This window comes from Trichophyton verrucosum, assembly GCF_000151505.1.
Source record: "Trichophyton verrucosum HKI 0517 chromosome Unknown contig00351_1.f1.exp, whole genome shotgun sequence".
Classification (NCBI taxonomy): Eukaryota; Fungi; Ascomycota; class Eurotiomycetes; order Onygenales; family Arthrodermataceae; genus Trichophyton; species Trichophyton verrucosum.
The window spans coordinates 19,560-41,018 of NW_003315411.1; the positions used below are offsets into that span (position 1 = coordinate 19,560).

At 48.6% G+C, this 21,459-nt stretch overlaps 7 protein-coding genes across 7 annotated transcripts; 2 read left to right on the top strand and 5 right to left on the bottom strand.

The window, feature by feature from the left end:
- Positions 1 to 728: 728 nt before the first annotated feature.
- TRV_04466 (uncharacterized protein) lies at positions 729 to 4,840 on the bottom strand (the record flags this gene model as incomplete). Its single annotated transcript, XM_003021346.1, has 4 exons — positions 729 to 954; positions 978 to 1,144; positions 1,203 to 3,035; positions 3,092 to 4,840. The coding sequence occupies 4 exons, from the start codon at positions 4,838 to 4,840 to the stop codon at positions 729 to 731; spliced, it is 3,975 nt and encodes a 1,324-aa protein (XP_003021392.1).
- Positions 4,841 to 5,460: 620 nt separating this feature from the next.
- Positions 5,461 to 7,638, top strand: TRV_04467 (ATP-dependent protease (CrgA), putative; the record flags this gene model as incomplete). The annotated part of the gene is made up of 2 exons (XM_003021347.1): positions 5,461 to 7,013; positions 7,068 to 7,638. 2 exons carry the CDS (start codon positions 5,461 to 5,463, stop codon positions 7,636 to 7,638), a joined length of 2,124 nt encoding a protein of 707 aa, XP_003021393.1.
- A 407-nt stretch (positions 7,639 to 8,045) lies between these two features.
- On the bottom strand, positions 8,046 to 9,579 carry TRV_04468 (uncharacterized protein; the record flags this gene model as incomplete). Its single annotated transcript, XM_003021348.1, has 2 exons — positions 8,046 to 9,250; positions 9,315 to 9,579. 2 exons carry the CDS (start codon positions 9,577 to 9,579, stop codon positions 8,046 to 8,048), a joined length of 1,470 nt encoding a protein of 489 aa, XP_003021394.1.
- Positions 9,580 to 9,793: 214 nt separating this feature from the next.
- Positions 9,794 to 12,409, bottom strand: TRV_04469 (uncharacterized protein; the record flags this gene model as incomplete). The annotated part of the gene is made up of 4 exons (XM_003021349.1): positions 9,794 to 10,029; positions 10,120 to 11,773; positions 11,831 to 12,239; positions 12,354 to 12,409. The coding sequence occupies 4 exons, from the start codon at positions 12,407 to 12,409 to the stop codon at positions 9,794 to 9,796; spliced, it is 2,355 nt and encodes a 784-aa protein (XP_003021395.1).
- Positions 12,410 to 13,312: 903 nt separating this feature from the next.
- TRV_04470 (uncharacterized protein) lies at positions 13,313 to 14,169 on the top strand (the record flags this gene model as incomplete). The annotated part of the gene is made up of 4 exons (XM_003021350.1): positions 13,313 to 13,390; positions 13,479 to 13,517; positions 13,614 to 13,697; positions 13,783 to 14,169. The coding sequence occupies 4 exons, from the start codon at positions 13,313 to 13,315 to the stop codon at positions 14,167 to 14,169; spliced, it is 588 nt and encodes a 195-aa protein (XP_003021396.1).
- Positions 14,170 to 15,034: 865 nt separating this feature from the next.
- TRV_04471 (uncharacterized protein) lies at positions 15,035 to 16,379 on the bottom strand (the record flags this gene model as incomplete). The annotated part of the gene is made up of 3 exons (XM_003021351.1): positions 15,035 to 15,802; positions 15,861 to 16,081; positions 16,148 to 16,379. The coding sequence occupies 3 exons, from the start codon at positions 16,377 to 16,379 to the stop codon at positions 15,035 to 15,037; spliced, it is 1,221 nt and encodes a 406-aa protein (XP_003021397.1).
- Positions 16,380 to 17,435: 1,056 nt separating this feature from the next.
- On the bottom strand, positions 17,436 to 20,345 carry TRV_04472 (uncharacterized protein; the record flags this gene model as incomplete). The annotated part of the gene is made up of 5 exons (XM_003021352.1): positions 17,436 to 17,587; positions 17,758 to 18,153; positions 18,224 to 19,427; positions 19,612 to 20,205; positions 20,304 to 20,345. The coding sequence occupies 5 exons, from the start codon at positions 20,343 to 20,345 to the stop codon at positions 17,436 to 17,438; spliced, it is 2,388 nt and encodes a 795-aa protein (XP_003021398.1).
- Positions 20,346 to 21,459: the final 1,114 nt, after the last annotated feature.

The following is a 21,459-nucleotide window of genomic DNA, read 5'->3' on the forward strand; positions in this document are numbered from 1 at the left end:
AGCGTTGAGCTTCCGGCCTCTGCAAGGCCCCTGGTCAAGCGGTGGCTAGGAGGGAACTAACTAGCTAACTAGTTAGTTGAACCGTTAACTACCGTGTACAAAACATCTATGAGGTCCCTTGGTAGTTAGTTACATAGCTATCTAAATAATATTTGCCTGCTATCAAGACACTTTGGCAAAAGGGAGCCATGCACTGCTCTATTGGCAGCCCGGAAAACAGGCCTTATTTCGAGACGCCGCAAGGATTCTTAGCATGTAAGAGCTCTGCCAGCTAGTTATCGGCCAGCTCCGATGGCCGCTCGCCTGGCGATCGCCGCGGAGGCGTCGGCGCCGGTTGTTGGCGCCAGACTTTAGCGTAGTTCGTTATCTTGTGGCGTTGAGTTTGATACCAAAAGTTGGGGATGAAAGGAGAGCGCCCTCTCGTTGCATGTCGGTGATAGCAAGAGGGGTTACGGAGTACTGACTATCTATAGAAAACATAGGGCGAAAGGAAGTTCGTCTGAGAGCAAAGTAGGAGAAACGATAAGGGTTTCTTCAAGGATATCATACACTATATGCATCAACTGCATTGAAACCCCGAAGCCTGCTCCTGTGCGAAAAGAGTACATGCATGAATCACGGATAGCACCAAAAACACCAGTAGATCTTCACGCCGGGGGTACTTTGAACCATGGAGGAAATAAGAGACAAACGAAGAGAAATGGCAGAGGAAGGAAAAATACGATGCTCTACTCTGACATTTCAGAATCGGAGACGGACTCGTCCCCAACGATGATTCGTCTAACCACGCTCTTGTCAAACAACTCTAGTGCGAAACGTCGAGCGGATAACCGGAAGTGATGGCTCTCTAGGATAACAAGGGTCTTTTCAAAAAGATCGATACGCCGAAAGCAGTCAGGACGATTCGTTTTGAGGCTGCCGTAGTGAAACATATTAGAACCCTGCCAGAACTTGCTGCATAGAATGGGTAAACATACACTTGTAGATCTGCTGCCGCCTTTTTAGCAAGAACAGTATTCCCCATATCAATAATAAGACCGAGTATCTTTTGCTTGAGCGGATCGGAGTCCTTGGAAGCGACTTTGTATCTATTTCTCGCTGCCTTGTCTTGCTCGGTACGAGCCTGGTATGGCTCGAATTTAACCTAGAACACGTTAGTAGCTGAGATTATCAAAAAGATTTGGCTGCTGAATATAACCTACCGAATATAGCTTGCTTAGGTTCAGTGGCATGCATGATCCTAATGAACGCCCTCTTTGGTCAACGGCCGCATCCCACCCTGCCTCGATTAACATCTCAAGGCCATGCTGACTCCTGGATACTAGCCCCAAGACAAAGAATGCGGTGCCACGCATGGTCATAACTGCTGCATTTTCCGCTATTTCCACTATCCTTTCCACAATATCCGTCTCTTCTAAAAACGGTGCACTGAGCTCCATCGAGCCTACGTTCCCGATCGCCCATAGCGCCCCCTTAACCTTTAGTAAGACCTCCGCATCTTCTTCGTCAAGTTGAAAATCCCGTAACGTTGAGGCGAATTCGTAGAAATGGCCGGACTGCTCTAGCAGCTTGCACCCTTCTGTTGTACGTGCAAGTTCTCGGTAAAAATGCGGTGGCACAAGGCCAATATCTTGCATCTCAACTATATCGTTTAGCGCTAAGCTGTTCCGACGTGGTTGGTCAATGTACGCGCGAGACAGCGAGGCCTCTACTAGTCCAACGTACGCATCGTTTCTTCCTAGAAACCAATCGTCCATCTCCTGGGTGATATAGTCGAGGCCGTCAAGATAGTGGTACCCGACCGATGTAGATAAGAAACGGAGTAGCAATGGGGCACCTATTTCGCCTAAATGATCCAAAGATGGACGGCATTTGACGACATACTCTAGATAATCTCTCTGATTGCATGCTTCTTCCAGTATTTTGACGGCAACCTGACAGACAGTGACATCCGGGTCATATAGCTGGGTCACCAGAAGTTCGATTACCCATTCAACAGGCGATCCTTGCAACACTTTGCCAATGACGTATTTTCGTAGCAGCTTTGTGGAGAAGATACGGATATCCTTTGATCCTGTGGTGAGAGCCTTTGAAAGAATTACTCTTAAATGGCTTTCATGTGTGAAATCCATGTTTCCAAGAAGGGTTTGGATGAGGTCATTCCGGTCCGCTAATTCAACTATGTGATAAAACATGTTGAGCATATGCCATCTTTCCATCATCTGTATGCCGTTGGGTTCACTGCTCAGAGTTCCCAATAGCGCAAAGTATCCGCCACTTAGAGTATCAGCCATCTGTTCTCGGGAAAACAATGGCGACAAGGAAGTCAGCCCGCTCATGCGGTCAACTTGGGCCAAACATTCCGCTATCTGGCGCAGAAGCTTATTCTGGGCTAGGTATTTTGACCCTTCCGGGCTTTGCACCAGACAACGCATCAAGGCACAGCCAGTTCTGATATACCGTCGATTAGGCTTCGTGTTGCGAACCATTGAAAACCGATACTTAAACGGCCGATAGAAACCAACCAGTCGCTTTATGAATTTTGAGCCTTTAATTGCTTCATCTAAACGTTTTGGGTTCGTTAGTGGCCCTTCAATAATGTTTAGGATAAGGTCCCATTTCCACTTCATAAAGTTCACGGAACTGAGGACGTTGGTATCCAGGATTGCGGTACGGAACTGTGCTTCATCCATAGTGGAACTGAGTTTGGATTTGCTCTGTTCCCCAGGAACCAAGGAGTTTGGTATCTCGGTACTGACAGAATACCGGCCGCTTACATCTGATATATCATCAGACCGTGTCATTGTCCGACTAATGCTCTCCATTTGGTATATAGTTGATGTTGAAAGATGCTGGTTGTCCGACTTTGCCTTTATTGGAGACGACGATGGGAGAAGGCTGGGGAGAAGATGAAGATTGGAGCACATAGATGAGGGTAGGCTGCGCTGAGCACGTCTTAGAACCTCTACAAGGAGTAAAGTTGTTTTCCGTTTTAGAGAAAGGTCGGATTCGTCTTCAATTAAATCAGATAGCACCTAGTCATACTGGTTAGCGCTTTTTCTATACGCGTGGTTGCAAAAGACAAACAAACATTGATCAATCCTGCCTCCACCAATAACGCTAGTATGAGTCCGGAGAAGTGCGCTGTTAGGTCAAACGGATTATCCTCATCCTCGTAGACAGTGCGGGATTGCTTTTTTTCTTGTTCCGACTTCATGTTGGCTACTCGGCCATATGTCGTGAGCCGTCTTCCAGCAAGAAATGATGATGACCATGACGGTGGTTTGATGCGGAGAGCGTCGAATATTAGTTCTAGAATTAGATCTCTAGACTGGGGGTCTGGGAACTGTAAAGAAAGAAGCAATGACTGTAGGGGTCTCTCAGGGTTTTGGGCCAGTGTTAGTATACCGGGCCATGTTTTTAGCATGGCAGATATGGCCTTCGCGGAAAACTTCAATTTCAGATGACGATCGCTATCCGGAACAGTCTCGGTAAAGTTCGCAAAAACTGAGTTCAATTCACATCCTGCTCGAAGGTATTTCCTGCTTTTCGGGGCATCCAGGACGTGGACAAAGCCAGCTGCCAAACTCTCGGATGCGCCAAATGTCCCTTCACCCAGCACATCATTTAGGGTGCCAATACCGCCAGCAGAGAATAACAGAGCTGGATCTTTGACGAGGAGTTCAGCAATTGTCATTATGCAGATATTACGCAGACGGTCATCTCGATGCTCTGCAATCGATACGAGTGTTCGTACCACTGACCGTGAGAGCTCCTGAACACCATCTTTGACATCTAGGAATGCACGAACGAATTTAAGGGCCTGCTCTCGCTCCATGCTGGCTTTAGATTCCTTGACAAGAGAGAGCATCACTAGTTCATCCGTATGCAGAGCCCTGATCACCTGGATAGATTTCCTGTCTGCAATTGCGTGCCGTGTTAACCTGTAACCGGCCGCTACAACGTCACGGCTCTCACTCAGTAGCATGACTTGAACCCTCAGGCCAAACACTGACCATTCCAGGTCGTATTTCAGAGTAGGGTATCGTTTGAATAAATCCACTAGGTTGTTTGCTCGATCAACATAGTAATCTGGTGACATGCCCTCAGCTTCTAGTTCTTGCAGCGTCTCAGAAAGTACAACTGTTGGCGACTCTGACTCGCTATCCTCTGCTTCAAAGCTTTCCCCGGTTGCATGCGTAGTTGCTCTCGATGGAGACCGGCCTGGTCCTGTATTAAAAAATGTTGACAGTCTCCTAGCCTCTGTGGCTTCTATTGGTGTCATATGAGCCCGCATCAATTCTTCCTCGAGCTCGTTCTGAAGCTGTGCTATTTTCCGATGCGAAGAGCTGAGCTCCGACTCCACCCTTAAGCGCTGCTCCTTTGTCTGCTTCATATTCTTCGCCAGCAAGGCTTCCAGCATATTTTCCGTTCCAGTCTTTATCTTTATTTCTTTCTCGATCTGCTCACGGATAATGGCCTGCCGTTGCTCCGTAGTAGCAGCTTCAATATCACCAGCACCATTTCCCCGGACATGGCTAATCGACTCTGGGGGGCGTGGGGTCGCATTCCTCGATATACCTGAATGCCTAAGGTCTGAGCTGAAGCTCCCTTGCGTGACATTGGACGGGGCTAACGAGGCACTTTTCGCGCTGAGTGAAGCCTGGGTACCTGACGAAGAGAGGCCGCCGGGGTGTCGCGACGTAGTAGCAGAGACGGCATCGTGCCAGCTCCCGTCGGCAGACTCATCATCAGCACTAGATGATGAGCGCTTGTTATCGCCAAATACACGATATTGCGTGGGCGTCGCAGAGGTTGCTCGGTCGTGGAATGTCGCCATGGATCTCCATCTAGCAGCCCCCGGGGGGTTCACTGTTCGAGTGGAGAGTGCGTTTCATGCATCGGTTGTGTATGGGGGGGTATGATGCGACTTTAGTTAATTGATACTAAAGGCCATCGGGGAGTCGCCTGTGTCGCTGTTTTCTGCGTTGATCTGGGAGCGAGATTGATCAATCGTCATGATCAACCATGGCGTTTTGCCTTTCGATACACGGAGTTTCCCCCACAGCCCAGAAGGAGTGACTAGTTTAGCGGGGTGACTCAGCTGAAGTGATGGTTATGTAATGAAACTCCTCTGGCACATGTGTTTATACTGTGATAGACGTCATGTGACTGTGGAACTTTGAGTATAAATCCACCGTTTGGTAGCGTGTTCGGTCATCGTCGTCATTTTTGATATCACAGTTCCCGGTTGGTGGCTGCTCTCAAAAATTTTTTCATTCCTTTGGAAGGGGATGATGTTTCCCCCCCGCTTTTTGCCTTTAGGATGCTATTAAAGACTGCTAAATACCAGTATTCTCAAAAAAATTCATTCTTGATGACTCTACAATAAATAAGGAAGTTCCAAAAGAGATCAATATACTGCTAGGTTCTGGCTATCTCTACACTTTTTAAGCCTCGATGAGTGACTCCGGTGCTGCCTCAGTTGTAGGAGTGGAAGCGGAGGACATAACCGCAATATGTACTGGTTTAATCCAGTTGGTACAGTGTAGCAGCTGTTCTAAGCCACTCAAGGCACCCGTAGGGCTGCCATGTGGATGCACAATTTGCCGGCCATGCATACCACAGACACACCCTAGAACCAATATCACATACCCTGGAACTGAGGATCGTAGCCAGGGCTTTTTCTGTCCTTCGGCGTGTTCTAAATCTCGGAAACCTGGCCTAGATTTTATACCTGAGCATTGTTTGGCAGACTGCAATCGAGACATCACCCTCGGCAAGGTTGTAGATATAATAAAAAATTACGCAACCGCCCACTCCTCTAGCAGGGATCCGGGTCATGATATTCCTATTAAGGTTCATATATCTAACCAACAGACCAGCCCAGAGGAATCAAGTCAAGAGTTCTGGATTAAAGGCAGCTGCCTAGTTGGAACATACAATCTCATGGCCAAGGGACTTATTCCAGTTGCTTCTGCTGTAAAGTGCACATTCAATGATCAAGACCAGGAAAACTCGATGGACCTCGATGCGGAAATTCTAAGGGAAATAAGATTGGCTGTGACAAAGGAGCTTGACTGTCAAGTGTGTTACTCTTTAATGACTGACCCATACACAACTGTCTGTGGTCACACATTTTGCAGATCATGCGTGGCTCGGATGTTAGATATCTCGAATCTCTGCCCCGTATGCCGGAGAAACTTACCGATGATACTACCAGACGATCCTGGAAACAGGGCATTGAACGCTTTTAGTTATTTCATATTCCCGGAGCGAAGGCTATCTCAAATAAGAGGCGTGCCAGTTGAACAACCGGGTGCATCCAAAATCGACGAATTACCTCTATTTGTATGCACGGTTTCTTTTCCATCTATGCCCACCTATCTGCATGTTTTTGAACCTCGTTACCGGCGAATGATCCTACGAGTTGTTGAGAACGGGACCCGTCGATTTGGCTCGGTTATGCTCAACCAAACCGGCGAGCGTACCGGACAATCTGAACCTTGTGTTCATGCTCGATATGGAACGTTACTTGAAATTGATCGGCTAGAATCACTACCTGGAGGCAGGATTCTGATACGTGCTACTGGCCGGTACAGATTCCGTGTTCTTTCTTCCAGAGACTATGATGGTTGCAAGATTGGACACGTACAGCGCATAGACGATATCCGAATCCCATTCGAGGAGATGATCGAGGCGGAAGAATTATCAGCCCCTAAAGAGGGCCAACATCCAAAGTGTCTGAATCTTCTGTCTACGCAGGAGCTGTTTCAAATCTGCACTAAGTTTGTGACAAAATCCCGTTCCAGTAGTTCGTCCTGGCTTAATGAACGGCTTCTTTCTGGATATGGTGAACCACCAACGGACCCAGCTATATTCCCTTACTGGTTTGGAACTGTGCTTCCAATAGCCTCAAGTGAGAAATACAGCCTGCTTTCGGTGACAACAGTTCGTGGCAGGCTAAAAATATGTGCCGATTGGGTACGACAGATAGAAAGAGATAAGACAGTGTAAGTTCATGCAGTATCACGGTCATTTTGTGATAGTATATTAACAATCTAAAGATTACGAAGTGGCACCAGAAGTGGCTTCCCTATATCGGCTCTTGTTCCATTCATGTTCATGTTTTGCATATGGTTCCTACCGACTCTCATCTCTGCGATATTGGCCATCTTTGGCTTCTCAACACCCGAGGAAAATACCAACATTACTGCTACTACCACCGCCACTGCCACTGCACGTCCATCACCCTTTACTTATTCATTTTCCGTTTTCCTATTTGATGTCTCATTCACATATTATCCATCAGGCTCTTCATCACCTCGGAACATACAAGATACCCCTGGCTTCGTATACTCTGGCTTCAGAATATCACAATACTTTTCCGTAAATTTGCTCCTTGGAGGATTTTTGATCATTTGCGTGGCGAGGATTTTACGCCATTTTATTGAGGCGATTCACCATAATCAACGAGCTACAAGGCGTATTGCCCCTGGGGCCCTTACCGCATCAAACCCTAGCGAAAACCATGGCGATTCCAACCATGCTACAGAAGAGAGCAATGCAAATGATGGAACCAGCGTGAATGGCCCTCAAAACTCGGACATTACAGACCCAGTCGAACCTGATGAATAATTTCAAAAGCATTTGAGGTTATATATAACGATGATGAACAGAAGATATGGCTTTGGTTAGGGCATTTTTACTATGCAGAAAAAAAGGCGTTTCTATTAATTAAGCATATGTATTAATATCAATAGCATGCATTGGATGAAAGCAGATAATATCTTATTCTACCATCCTGTGGCTAATAGCATGAAGAGCTTATTACGGCAACCTTTCTTTACTTTAATTGATTATGGGCATTTACATAATTAGATCAACTGTAAGAAGGTTGATGAGATAAATCGAGCTAACACCCAGACAGATTAAGAAGATTCCTGTTGAGTGCTTTCTATGCAAACGCCTATATAACTCCACGATCAATGAGAAACAATTGTATGTTTTTGGTGGTTATAGCGCATTTTTTTTTTTTTTTTTTTTTAGTCGTCGTTGTCATGATCAGCCATTTCCTCATCGCCAGGCGCATCAGTCTCGTTTTGACCCTTCTCCAGTTCCTCGACAGAAAACGGATTCGTGTATTTAGAATCAATCTGAGCCCGATGCCCTGCTCGTTTGTGCGACTCTTCTGGGATGGGATCACGTAGCTTAACTTGTATCTGATCAACCTGGTCTTCCTTAGCGGTAGCTCGGGTTGGCGCCAGGCCAGCCCGGGCAATCTTCTGAGAACGTTCCGGCTTTATACGTGTTTTTGAGATGATCGGGTAATAATATGCAGCTTTTTGGTTTAATCGGAACATCTCACGTTCGCCTTCCGGTATCTCGGCTGGATCAAATAATACTATGGAAACGTCCTTGTACTTGTGCTCCGTGTTCAAGACTTGAGTGTTTGTTGCATATGTTCGTAGCCTGTCATAGTGATGGTATTTATCCCCAGATGAGCTTTCATGGGCATAGTTTGATGGGCTGTCTCGGTCGGGGTTGGTCATGTTGAGACTTCGTCGGATTTGTTTTGTAGAGCTTTGCTTCTGTGGGAGATATAGATCATAGTCGTAAGGGATTGGGCCAGGGTCAGGATAGAGGGCTGGGTTTGCCTTGTGGAGTTGTGTTTTGGAAGTATGTTGTTGTAAGACCCTTGGTTCTGGTGATGATGGAATAAGTATAGACATGTCCATGCGGTCATCGCGCCGTCCATTGACTGGTGGAACGGGGGTTTTGTCAAACTTGAATTGTAAGAATCCACCGGAGTCAGGAAATCCATCCACATCTGGAATGACAGGGTAAAATCCGACAGGTTTGAGTTTTGGATTGTCTGGATGGACTGGGTTTGCCCACGCATCGAGCTCCGCTTTGGTTGGTGCTAGACCCTGGATCTGGCTCACGGTGTCTGGACCAGTGTGCTTGCTTTTCGGGTAAGCAATATCAAAGCCCTTTTGAATGTACTTCTTGACGTATGTAGGATCATCGCGGGTTGGCTTCGGCTTTGCTCCCTTGCGAGGACCTCCAATGAAAACAGATCCTTTTGAATCGATGCCACGGGCCATTCCACTAGATGCGATATACTGTGTTCGTCTTAAGAAACTGACGTTCACATTCTTTGGCGCCGGGTTCCTCAGCTGGTCCAACGTCATGAGAAGGGGCAAGTCAGCGGGATCAATTGGTGGTGGATTTTCTGGAGCCATGATAGCTGTATATCAAAGAGATATAAATTAGTTGTAGAAGTGACATAGTTGGGAAACGATGTAACATACCACTCTCGTCTCCCAAATGCAGGCCCGGTATGCCAATCAAATCAATTGGCATTCCACCCTCGGCATCAACATCAATGTTTGGCTCTTCCCGGCGCACCATATTGGACGCAAAACCTGCCGTTAGGAAACGATCCAGTCCTTCGTGAGGGATGTCTAGGAACTTTGGGGGCATCTCAGGTGGAGGGAGATCATTGCGATATCGCAGAGACGCGATGTACTCTTGATGATAGCTGCCTGACGGGCCGCTATCCTTTGATTTCGACATCTTTCCTATCCCTAGTATGTATCAGTGTTATGTTAAGATAGGTCCTTTTCTCTCTAATAGGAAGGTTAGTCCTATGCGGTTTGCGCCAGGTTAACGGAAGCTTGATGTTCACGGATCGGTACCTTTAACTTCGAAGCTGTCGGTAGCGCAGGGCAGTCGACGAGTATTCGTTGCAAGGCCTACACTTTGCCTTCAAGGAGCCTTGCTAACCTGTTCAAATGTGTGTTGAAAGAAGAATGGCAAGCTCCTCCTCCTCGTCGTCTTTCTTCGCCTTTGCTTTTTGCGCAGTTTCGCGGTGAACCAGGAGCTGGCATTCTGCCGGTCCCGTCCCGTCACCGCCCTTCGGATAAACTTGGCACCGGAGTCCTGTATTACATAATCCGGGTATATCAAAACTGGAGGACATTTCAAAGGAAAACAATAGAAGGAAGGCCTGGCTGAATTGACCAACTTAATAGGATTCATTCCAAATAAACCATCTAATTTCTACAATATTGCCTAGCATCAATAAAAGACCCCGGTATTACCATTGCCACATACATTTATAAGTCATTACCCTGCTTCCAAGTCGGTCATATTCTAGCCGACCGATCCAGCTTTCATTTGATGCGTCCAGTTTGCCGAAGACACTGGCGCCTTTCCATACAACCACCTGTGGGTCGAGTTCCCGAGGTGGTGTGCCAACCATGATATGACTTGCAAGGTCAGGATGCTTGAGTTGCATCCGCTCCTCAAGGAAAGCATGGAAGCCGGAAACAAGGCTGCCGCCCCCAATCACCAAGATGCCACCAATGAAGTCATTAAACTTGCGAGGGTCACCGCGAGCAGCGTGCGAAATAGAGGTAAATACGGCATCTTCAAGTGGCCATACTGGCAGGACATCATCCCGCATTTCAATCACGGGTAGGTTTTGGGAAGTCGACGGAGCGTTGGGTACACCACCGCCTTGAGGCCTGATAGGTGTCGACGTACCACCTTGGGGGTTTTGATTTGCTGCGGAGTCCGGGGTAGGCGATCCAGCTGCGGAAGATCGTGGAGTTCCGTCCAGATCCTGCACGCGGCCTATGACATTATGAGCTTGTGTGCGGCTAGGTGTAGCTTGAGGATCTGTTCCGTTAGTCTGTAAGGCTCCTTCAATGCTTGTTCCGTTGTTGGTTGTCGCCGGTGGAGGCGAAATAGAGGCTATAACTTCAGCCTGGGCAGTTGAAGTAGGGTCGTTTGGTAGTCTGTCATATAGATCAAAAGAACGCTTAATAAACTTCCTCCGTCCGATCATCTTTTGTGAATTATCGAAGATTTCCGGTTGGAAAATGCCCATGGGAGCCAGAATAATCTCGTCATACGCTTTAAATGTGTACTTTCTTGTGTCCTGGCCGGACACTCGAAGATGGAAGTCAAACACCTGCACAGAAACATTCGTTTCATTAAGAGTTGCGACATTCTTCTTGAGTTCCTCCGCCAATAAAAAGTCATATCGCCTGTTGAGGTTGATCTCCTCGTAGGGGAAGTGGTCGTATAGCATCATCTTTATAAACGTTTCCGTAACATCTGATCCGCCGAATTTCAAATTGACGCGGGAGTTTTCAACACACATCCCTTCTTCGACGCAGCATATCGACGACTTTTGCGCACCAACGTCGACAACGCAAGCTGCAGTGTACCCAGCACCGAATGTACCGGCCAAACTCTCCTGAACGAAACACACACGCCCAAAGCCGAGCTCACGCATAAGGGTATCCAGTATTTGAGTGACGTATAGCTTTTCGTAAAGGTCGGGTATGACAAAGACACAAGAATATTGGCCCCAGTCTTTGGTTTGTGACAGGTTTAGTTGGGTTTTCATCGCATCTTCCAATATCCGCGCAATGTCCAAAAACAGCAAGTTTATGCTGCTGTAGTCCTTCTCGTTACACCAACCATTCCGTAATGGCCAGTAGAGCTTATATCGGGGTATAGAGAGATCCGGGATCCTCAATGCGGCCTCCCCAACCACATAGGGAGGAGCAAGATTAGGATTGCTGGGTATTTCAGTCCATTCAACCCTCATTGCATCATTGTGCTCAGATATTGTTTCCGGCGGTGTTCGTCGGTTGTAATTTACCACCATCTCCTTGGAATTTGGTAGAGTTCTCCGTTTGTTTTGGCGCATACGTGCTTTCAGGTCAGAGCACATATTTGTATAGAGAGTGCCAAACTGAGAAGTGCCTTATTAGTCACTGCGCATACAGTCTCTAATGGGGTGGTCACTCACGTCAGGTCCAAACATTTTTTCCGGCTCCATCAGCTCTCCGTCATCCATTTTCAGGCGTTTCGGCTTCGGCTCACCCCCATTTTCTTCAGACTCGTTCATCTCTGATCTATGCGCTATAACCATAGGGATAGTCTTTGGCAAGGCATCACTTGCAAGACCTATGCGCAAATTCTGACTTCCAACGTGCACTACGATGGTCTTTGAGCCAGCCACTGCCTCTTCCTCCTCATTGCCGGCCTCTCCCATGGTGGTGTCTTGGTCTGCCTCCTCCTCTGGCAGCGGCAACTCATTCTGCTTTGACATAGCAAGGGCCCTATCCCGTTCCTTAGCTGCCTTTGCCATGCGGTTTCGGTTTTCTTCATTTTGTAACCGGTACGCGAGGAACTGGTCGTCTCGTTTCAAGTAGTCACTAGATAAGACATCAAGATAGAATTAGCCACAGCGTTCCTGTCAAATTTCGAGCCGCATAATGGACAATGTATCTATCTCGCGACTGCGTGCACCTGGATTCGCAAGCACATACGTATAGTAGTTTTTCTGATTGATAGCGACAACTTGCGGCCAGCTGGTCAGGTCCATGGAATTATCTGTCCGCTGGAGGCCTGTAACGCCATAACATTGAGCAACATGTCAGTAAATCGGTCCTGAGAAATTCGGTCCAATGGCTTTAGATGCTTGTTCTCACCCTCATCGCGCATCGATCTTGATTTCTTCCCCATGGCTGCAACTACCGTTGAGAGCGGTCCCGTTCTGCGCAAGCAGATCTATGTATCGGTACGACTGCGATCCTGTAAACCAATACCGAGGAGGAGCCCCAGGATTTGAACAAGTGCCTCGAGTCACCGTCGACCTGCTGGACCACAGGCTGGCTGGTCGTTGTCGCGGGCTGTGAGGTTGGGGGGGTTGGTTGGTGGTTGTTGCGGGTTTGGCGATCGAAGCTTGCTGGTTCGCAGCTTGGGAGTAAAAACGCCACTAGAAAGAAGAAACGTAGAAACAATGCGGCCCACGCCCTCACCTCTAATTTGTAATAATGGATAAAATATATTAACTAGTTATTTTTGCGGCCTGCTGGAAGCCGTTAAGAAGTTACTCTGCGCTGGGTTTCGCTCCGGTTGATGATCGTCTTTTCTTGTCTCCTCTGCCCTCTTTCATCAAATACCCCGGAGTGCCGTCTCTCTTTGCCCGCGCAGCCCAGTCAAACTCGGCTACAGTGCTTGAATCCGCAAACGCTTCTCCTGACGACGATACGACAACGGCTGTTGCCGCCCCCCTATAATCGCCCGGCCCCCTAAAACGCATCCAAAGGACATATCTGCTGGGCAAAGCCTCTCCGTTGCCGCCGGACTACGAAGCTATCTGACGGCCTCCCTTGCCTCTTTTTATACGCCCGCATATCCCTCTCTGGCGGTCAGGCCCTTACCCCGGACTACCGCCATCCCTTGAACGCCTACCACTGGGTTTAGCTGGGTTTCCGCAGACAAAATGGGTGGATCACTATCCAAGCTTGTATCCGGCTGGTTGTGGACAAAGAAGGAGATCAGGATTTTGATACTGGGACTTGTAAGGACGGCCACAAGCTTCTGCAGCATTTATTTCCAGAAGGAAGGACATTTCCGATATGGATGCTAACTGATCCTCTTGGATATAGGATAATGCTGGCAAAACAACTCTCCTTTACCGGCTAAAAGTACGCCCCCTCCCCATCCACATCCTCATATAAATAGCCCGTCAATCCGTGAAGAAAGTTGAGAGAAGCTTACATTCTTTCGTCGACGTGATATAGATCGGAGAGGTCGTTACTACAATACCTACCATTGGATTCAACGTCGAGTCCGTCACATATAAAAATCTTAACTTTAACGTTTGGGTGAGTACCCCTTAAGCACCTTGTCAGCGTAGCATAACCCCCGGGATGGTGGTAGCAGCAGTGTCTAACAGGTACGTGTGGATAGGATCTTGGAGGCCAAACGTCGATACGGCCCTATTGGAGATGCTACTACGCCAACACTGCAGCTGTAATATTCGTCATCGACTCGACAGACATTGAACGACTGGGTACGGCATCAGATGAGCTAGCTGCGATGCTCAACGAGGAAGAGCTACGGGAAGCTGCACTACTGGTCTTTGCAAACAAGCAGGATCAGCCTGGTGCCAAGGGAGCCGGTGAGATATCGGAGGCCCTGAAGCTTGGAGAGCTACGGGATCGAAACTGGAGTATAGTGGCATGTTCTGCCATAGACGGCAAGGGTATCAACGAGGGAATGGATTGGCTTGTGGTAAGTAACAGCTTCGCCTATACCGTTTATCACTTGAACACAGCTGCTAACGGTTGTCCTTGATGTAGCAAACCGTGCAGTCGGAAAATGCATGAATTATAACGAAGGGAGCATCTTTTATTTTGTGATTAGAATGTACCACTTGACTATATCTCTATGAACAGTCTATATACATATCGTCGTTTTCATTTCTCTCTTAGTTCTTACGACTCTTCGTGTTCCCCTGCTTCTTACCCCTGAGTCAATAATATTTAACCACTCCCACACTAAAAATACAAGAACTAGCTAGCAACAGCAGTCGGAGAGGCTCTTCTCCACTTACCAGCATCCAACAACCAACGGCTCTGGTTCATCATGATAGCGATAACAAAAAGACAAAAAAGAATGGGCCCGAGCCGCGATTCGAACGCGGGACCTCTCGCATATATACGTACTTAGGGTTAAGGCCCTAAGCGAGAATCATAGCCAACTAGACCACCCGGGCTTGGAGGACAAAGTCGTCAGTTTCTGTTCTTTCGGGGAAAGGGTGAAGTGCATTGGGAATATTGAAGGCAATTGGATGGATGGTTTTGGTAGGAAGACTGTTGTGATATGAGAGTTGGGGAAGAGAAGGATTGGCGGTCATTAAAAAGAAAAGTATCAATTATCATGTTAATACAGTCTAGAATAAGAGCAAGTCAAAGAAGAGTAAGAGAACAGAGCAGAAGGATAGAAAAAGGGAGATCGAATTAGGGACAAAAAAGAATGCAAAAGACTTCAGAAGACTGGCTGACAACTGCAATATGACTACTGGAAGCCTATTCATACAAGGGATGGCCACCCTCCCCGTTAAAAACAATATTGAACAATGGCACCCAGGTATCCATCCATTCCAAACCCAGAGGGACATTAATACGCAACCGACTGTACAGAAAAAAACAAAAATCCTTTAGATCGTCATCATGGATGCACCGACGAGGGTGGACAGGCCGATAGCGGCGAGAACCACGACAAATTCAGGAGCACGGAGACCAGCAGCAGCATCAGGGGTGCCTTTGTTGCCTCCGGAGCCTGGGGAACCACCAGAGCCAGTGTTGCCGTTACCGCTGGTGTCGGGTCCTTCAGCCTTGGATCCAGAGGACTGACTGCCAGGGCCCTTGAGACCTGGGCCATCACCGGCACCGTTCTTCACGTACTTCTCGGCATCCTTTGGAAGCTGTGGGAGTTTCTTCTCGCCATCAACATCCCAGGCAGGTGCTTCCTTGGCTGGGCATTTGCTAGAGCCACTCTTCTGGTTGTAACCGCCGTCACCAGAGGGGTTCTTGACCTTGGCGAACATGGTCTTGAGAGCGTTGAAGTCGGTGAGCTTGGATGGATCAGAGCTTGCACCGCCCTTGATCTCAACAAGACCGTAGTTGCTGGGTTCCTGGGAGTATTCGTAGACGAGACCACCAGAGTAGACGCCGGTCATCTCCTTGGAGTAGAGAGCCTCGACCTCGCTGAAGTCACGCTTGTTGATGTTGCAACCGTATTCAGACAAGAAGATGGGGATACCATAGTTTTCGAATTTCTTGACTTTCTGGTCCCAGCCGGAAGTCTCGAAAGAGGATGGAGAGCACCAGGAGTAGTCGTTGAAGGCGAAGAAGTCAGAACGCTCATCGTCAGAACCACAGTTCATGTAATGGGCAGTTTGCTCGCGGTTGGAGTCGACATCAGCCTAAAAAATTGTTAATTCTCCCGTCCTATTTCCAGGAATGATGAAATAAGTGACATACAGCAGAGTATCCAACTGGCACTTGTCTAAGTTTGCGCTCCTTGAGGAACATACGGATGTCACGGGTAACAGCCTTGACCCAAGGAGCAACGGCGGAAGTCTTGCCATCGTTGATGACCTCGTTTCCAGAGAAAAAGGCCAAGGTGTTGTCGTACTTGGCGAACATCTGGACGGTAGCAAAGATGCTTTGGAGGTAGACAGCATTGTAAGAGATTTCGGGATCTAAGCAGGTCAGTTAGCAACTGGCGTTCGGCATTCTTGAATTGTCGAGTAAGTCAGGAAGCGTACCAGCACGGTTGATGGAGTACTTGGGAGTGTTGACGTCAAGAACGAGGTAGATGCCAGCATCGGCGAGGAGCTTCATGCACTCGTCATGGTTCTTGGTGTTATCAATGGTGTAGACACGGATGGTGTTGAGGCCAAGTTCCTTGAAGTACTTGATGTCTCGCTTGCAGAGTTCGACATCGGCAATGGGATCGACAACCTTGGAGGAACCACCCTGTTGAGTGTTAGTCGTCATGCTCAGCGTTTCTGCTGTTGTTTATCTCTTTATCACGTACTGGCTGGTAGTCACTGTCAACATCAACCAGTTAGCATCCTCGCTTCATAAAGGTAGATATATATATAGCAGATACAGGGTAGCAGTTCTTACACTCCACGGATATAGAAACGCTCATTTCCCTTGAAGAAGGCTGTCAAGCCGTGTTAGCCGTGCCGTTTGTCTTTGTTGTGTATGTCTGGTCCCAGCCTACCGCTTCCCTTGATGGTGACGGGAGTGACAGAGCCAGCGAGGGCAGAAGCGGCCCCAAAGGCAACAGTCAAGGCAGCGATAGCGCCCTTCATCGTGAAATCAAGCTGAAGTCTAGAAAGAAGTCGAAAACGGATCTCACGCTTGAGTCCGGAGGAGCGGGAGGAAAACGCGGGCGGTTAAAGAGTGACGAGCCCGGGGGGAAGGAGACGCCTTGAAACGAGCGTGTATCTTGCTTTCCCGGTGATTAATGAAGGGGTCAACGAGCGAGTGAACGAAAGTAAAGAAGAAGAAGACGGAAGAAGAGAAAGTTGACGGAGGGAAGAAGAAGAACCGCAGAAGTGAGATGGCTGTCTCGCTCAGTATAAAAAGTCCTTGGAATCAGCCCTCGATGTTTTACTTTTTTTCTGATCCACCCAGCGCAAGCCGCGTAAGAAAGGACGATGGCAGGGCGGGTCAGGGGCTTGGGGGCGGCGGTACTTGAGTTTGCTAGCGACGCTGCACTGCGCAGCAGGTCACTAGTACTCCGTACTGGGGACTCCTTTGGGGCCATCGAGGGCCGGTCAGCCCAGTCGACGGGCCTGTCCTTGACTCAGTGACTGGCTGGCGGAAGCCCTTGTCCATGCAGCGTACGGTGGCGGTGGCACGATGCCAGAGAATAGTCAGTAACTTCGTCCAGTAAGTAATGTATGTAACTCCTCTGCCTCCAGAAGAAGCAAGGAAGATCTGAGGGAGAGAGACGGCATCGACGGGCCCCCTGATGATCTTAATAATCATGCGCAAGGGAGTGGCTCCTTGCTTCTGCGCTGTGCTTCTCCCCACCCTGTTTCATGCTGCGATGAAGCTGCACATCTCTTGGCCGGCGTCATCGTCATCAAGCCATCGTCCAGTCATCTGTTCAGGGGAACCACCAGAGACAGCGTCAGGTCGAAGGGGAGTTGAGTGTTGGTGCACCGGCAGCGATGGGCCGAGTGAGAGAGCTGCATAATCCCCAAAAATATAACACGCATGAGGATGATAAATACAGGAGAACAAGACAGATCCAACCATCTAAGCCCAAGTAGCATTGCAACATGCTATATACATACATGCATTGAGGAAGAGGCATGCTTGACAAATCATGCGTCTTCGATGTAATTTGCTGGCACACATTTGGTCAGACCTCCCTTCTCGACGTCCGCCCAGCCGTTACCGCTGTCCCGATTGACCAGTACGAACCGGTCGCCCTCAGACATGCTCCATTCAGCGTCGGTGCGTGCCTCGTAGTCATACATGGCTACCACATACTGCAGCTTCTTTGCTCCTCGTTTGGGGGCCACCGCGGGACCGCGTCGTTTTCCGGCGGCTGCTGGGTTGGTGCTGCTCGCCAGTGAAGCGCTGGAGGCAGAGTACGTTGACTCGGGACGGCCGTTGTCGTTGTCGGTGGCAGTGCTGCCGCTGCCGTTGGGGTTGGGTGATGCTGCGGGCGTTGGTGATAGTTCGACATAGGATGCCGGGACCAGGCCCGTTTGCCCGTTGGCTCTCACTCGCATCCAGCCAGAGCCATCTACTCCTGTTAGTTGACACCATATAGAAGAATAGAAAGAAGGATGTAACGCAAACAAAGAAAGGAGTACCATCTGGTTCAACAACGACAACGTCTTGTCCCTCGTCTACTGTTATCTCATCTTCTCCGTTGGCCTGGTATGCATACATCATCTTCCCGCCTGGCTCGGCAGGGGTTTCCTTGGTGTTGGTAGCAGATGGCGCAGGCGGTGCACTCACATATTGCGCCGGAGGGGGGGCTAATATCCTGTTCTTCCTTGGAGCAGCCACGGCCGGCTTCTTTGCGGCGGCAGCAGCAGCACCAGCAGAGTCTGGCAGCTCAGCTATCGCCGGCGATGTTGAAGCCGACCCACCATTGGCCGGCTGGCTGATAGACAACGCAGAAGTGGATTTGTTAATGGCATTAGACGAGTATCCTGAACTCAATGAGTTCATAGTATCTCGTCTCGATAAGGCTGGTAGCTCAGCTGTGCTCGGCGTTGAGATGCGCGGACTGATGTCCGGCAGTGTTGCTGGAGCCGCATTGGCTTGCTCCTGTCTCTCAGCCTTCAGCTTCTTCCGCTCCTCCTTTGTCTGTTCGCCGGGACATTCAGCGGGCACTTTCATCTCGCACTTGTTATGGCATGTATAGCCACAATCTCGACAGTCGAACCCCTTGGCCGAGAGTCCCCAGATTCTCTCGCCGCACAGGTCACAGTTGGTAGGAATCTTAAAGGTTTGAGCCCGGAAATTATGGTTCTTTGCTCCCAATGACAGGTCACCTACTACAGAGGAGACGGTTGATACTTCGATCTCGCCTGTCAGTCGTTTGCGGTCAAGTAGGTGGAGGTCTTCCTGTAAGGCAAACATTGCTCGCACGATCTCGACCTCGTCACGCTTATCGGTACCATCGCGGATACTCTGTCGGACCTTCTTTGCGTTTTCGACTTCCCGTCTCTTCTTGTCTGCTTCGGCCTTGAGCTCTTTCATCTGGCTCTTGCTCTTGCTCTGCAAGTTGCGGAGGAACACCTTGGCTGGCTCATCAATGACCATGGTGGGCTCATCGTGCCAGACAGGGCTGGGTTCGAACTGCATGTCTAACGGCTCCTGCCAGTGAGCTGTATTGTGGCGCATGAACATAATCGAATCCAGTCGGGGTTCATTGCGTGGGATCTCGGACAGGATGTGTGAGACCTGTTCATTACCCTGGGCTAATGTGGCCTTCTCCAGCTCTGCGGCCAATGTCCAAATGGCATTCAGCTTGTTCACTCTCGTTTCGTTCAAGTCCTGTAGGCCCTATACTAGTATTAGCAGAGGTAGTCAGTCTGAACTGGAGTCGTGGCCTACATTAAGCAATTCCGGTACATATTCATGGTAATATTTCTCCTTTAGTTTATTCGTGACATTTATAGCGATTAGATACGTATTCTACGGCCACGGTTAGCATCAAATCCTGAATGAGAAGAGTAGAAAAACGCACCTTGACATTATTCATCTCCGCAATCTGATTTTGGTATGAGAGCTGAGCTTTCTGCTTTCCATGATCAAACGAGCTCTCTACTTTCTTTCTTTTATTCTCGACCTCCTGGCAGACCCCATCATATTTCCCTTTGCTCTTTTTCAAATCGGCATACGATGCATCCCTTTCTTTCTCCAGCTTTCCCGCATAATCCGAATGATTCTTGCGCAACTCTTCCAGCCTTCCTGCAGCCTGCTTCAGCGGTTCCGCAACCCGGAAGACCAGGTCAGCTCCAAACTTGTCTCGAGCTGCGGCCTCTGCCTCCAAGGCAGAAAGTTGTGTTGTCCAAGTTGTCAGGGAAGCCGACTCGAGCGATCCCGGCGTCATGACGGGGGTATCTCCAACACTAAGTGTGCTAGACTTCTTCGACTTGCGGTCATGGTATTTGCGACAGAGGGCGGTTATTTTGGCTGCATACTCTTTTTCGATAACGCTGCGGTCGCGATAGAACTGCTGTATCTCGTCTAGCCAGTTTATACCGACGGAAACCTGGGTGTTGTCAATAATACCGCTGTTGTTGAGGGAGGGGGTGAGGAGGGAGGAGGGTCGTATGCTCTATCTCAAACGTACCCAGGCGTTGACGGGCTTAAAGGCATCCTATCCACAGCAATCAGCTAACAGCCTCGAACTTGATGAGACTCGAAGCGACTTACCTTGAGCTCTGCGCCGAACTGCGGATTAACCGTGTCTGCCATCACTCATGAATTTGTTATTCTATTTAAGATCTAGTCGAGTCAATGTCTCTGTTTATGCGAGGGACCTGGTGAATTCAGAGGCCAGCGGCCCAGCGAGCATAGAAAGCACCCGGTAGAGCAGAGCTGCAGGAGGGAGCATGCATAGCTAGCATCTGCTGGAGCTGTATATGGCTGTTTCCACTCGTCTTCTCTTCTTGCTGTCTTGTGTCTCTTCGTCGCCTTCTGGTGGTTGGTTGTTCTGGTCGCAACTAGTTAGTAAACCATGCGAGGCCCAGCAGCCACTTTCGGCGGCCTTCAAGCCACAGCCAGAGCAACCAACCAACTAGTTGACTAACTACGTAATCAGATCGGGCTGCAAACTGGAGACAAAAGAGATCCATCTGATCATATTAGGCATTATTATCTACGGAGTACAACCTGTAAAGCAGCCTCTCTACGGAGTACTGCTGGGCTACACGGCTCACTGGCTGGGATATGGTCTTGCTGGCAGGGAGCCGAAGAAGAAGCTGATGATGCCCGTTTATCTACTCCGTATATTTACGGGTACTCTTGAAAGAGCAAGGGAATCAATCTATAGTGGCATCCGCTATTGTGCTAGGATACCCTAGGCTTCCATCTCAATGTCGCCTGCCATTGCTCTGTAGTTTAATAATACTAGCTGTCATCGAAGGAAAGGACTCCATAGTTGAAGCAGAACGAGAAAAGGCTTAGCAGAGGCCATGCCATCGCTGTTCCTCCTCGTGTCCAACTGCTCCCTGCCCTTCTCTTAGGACTTTTGATATCAACATCTCCATATCTTTTTTTTTGATCCATCTCAGCTCTTGGGGGAAAATAAATATTATTTGATGAGTCAGCAGGCTGTTGTTCTAAATTTACAAGTGGTCAGGTGATAAATGTCTAAAAATATACCAATGGGAGAGCTCTCACCTATTAAAGTAACCAATAAAATCCATTCTATCGCCTGTCACACTTTTTAAGCTCAGTTCATGACTAAGCAGGACATCTTTAAGCTCCCTCAACTTCATCAGCAAAAAGACGAAGACGAGACAAAAACGCCAAAAGACGCTGTCGAGGCATCATTCGACGGTGCAAGAAGATATTTCTAACGTCAAGA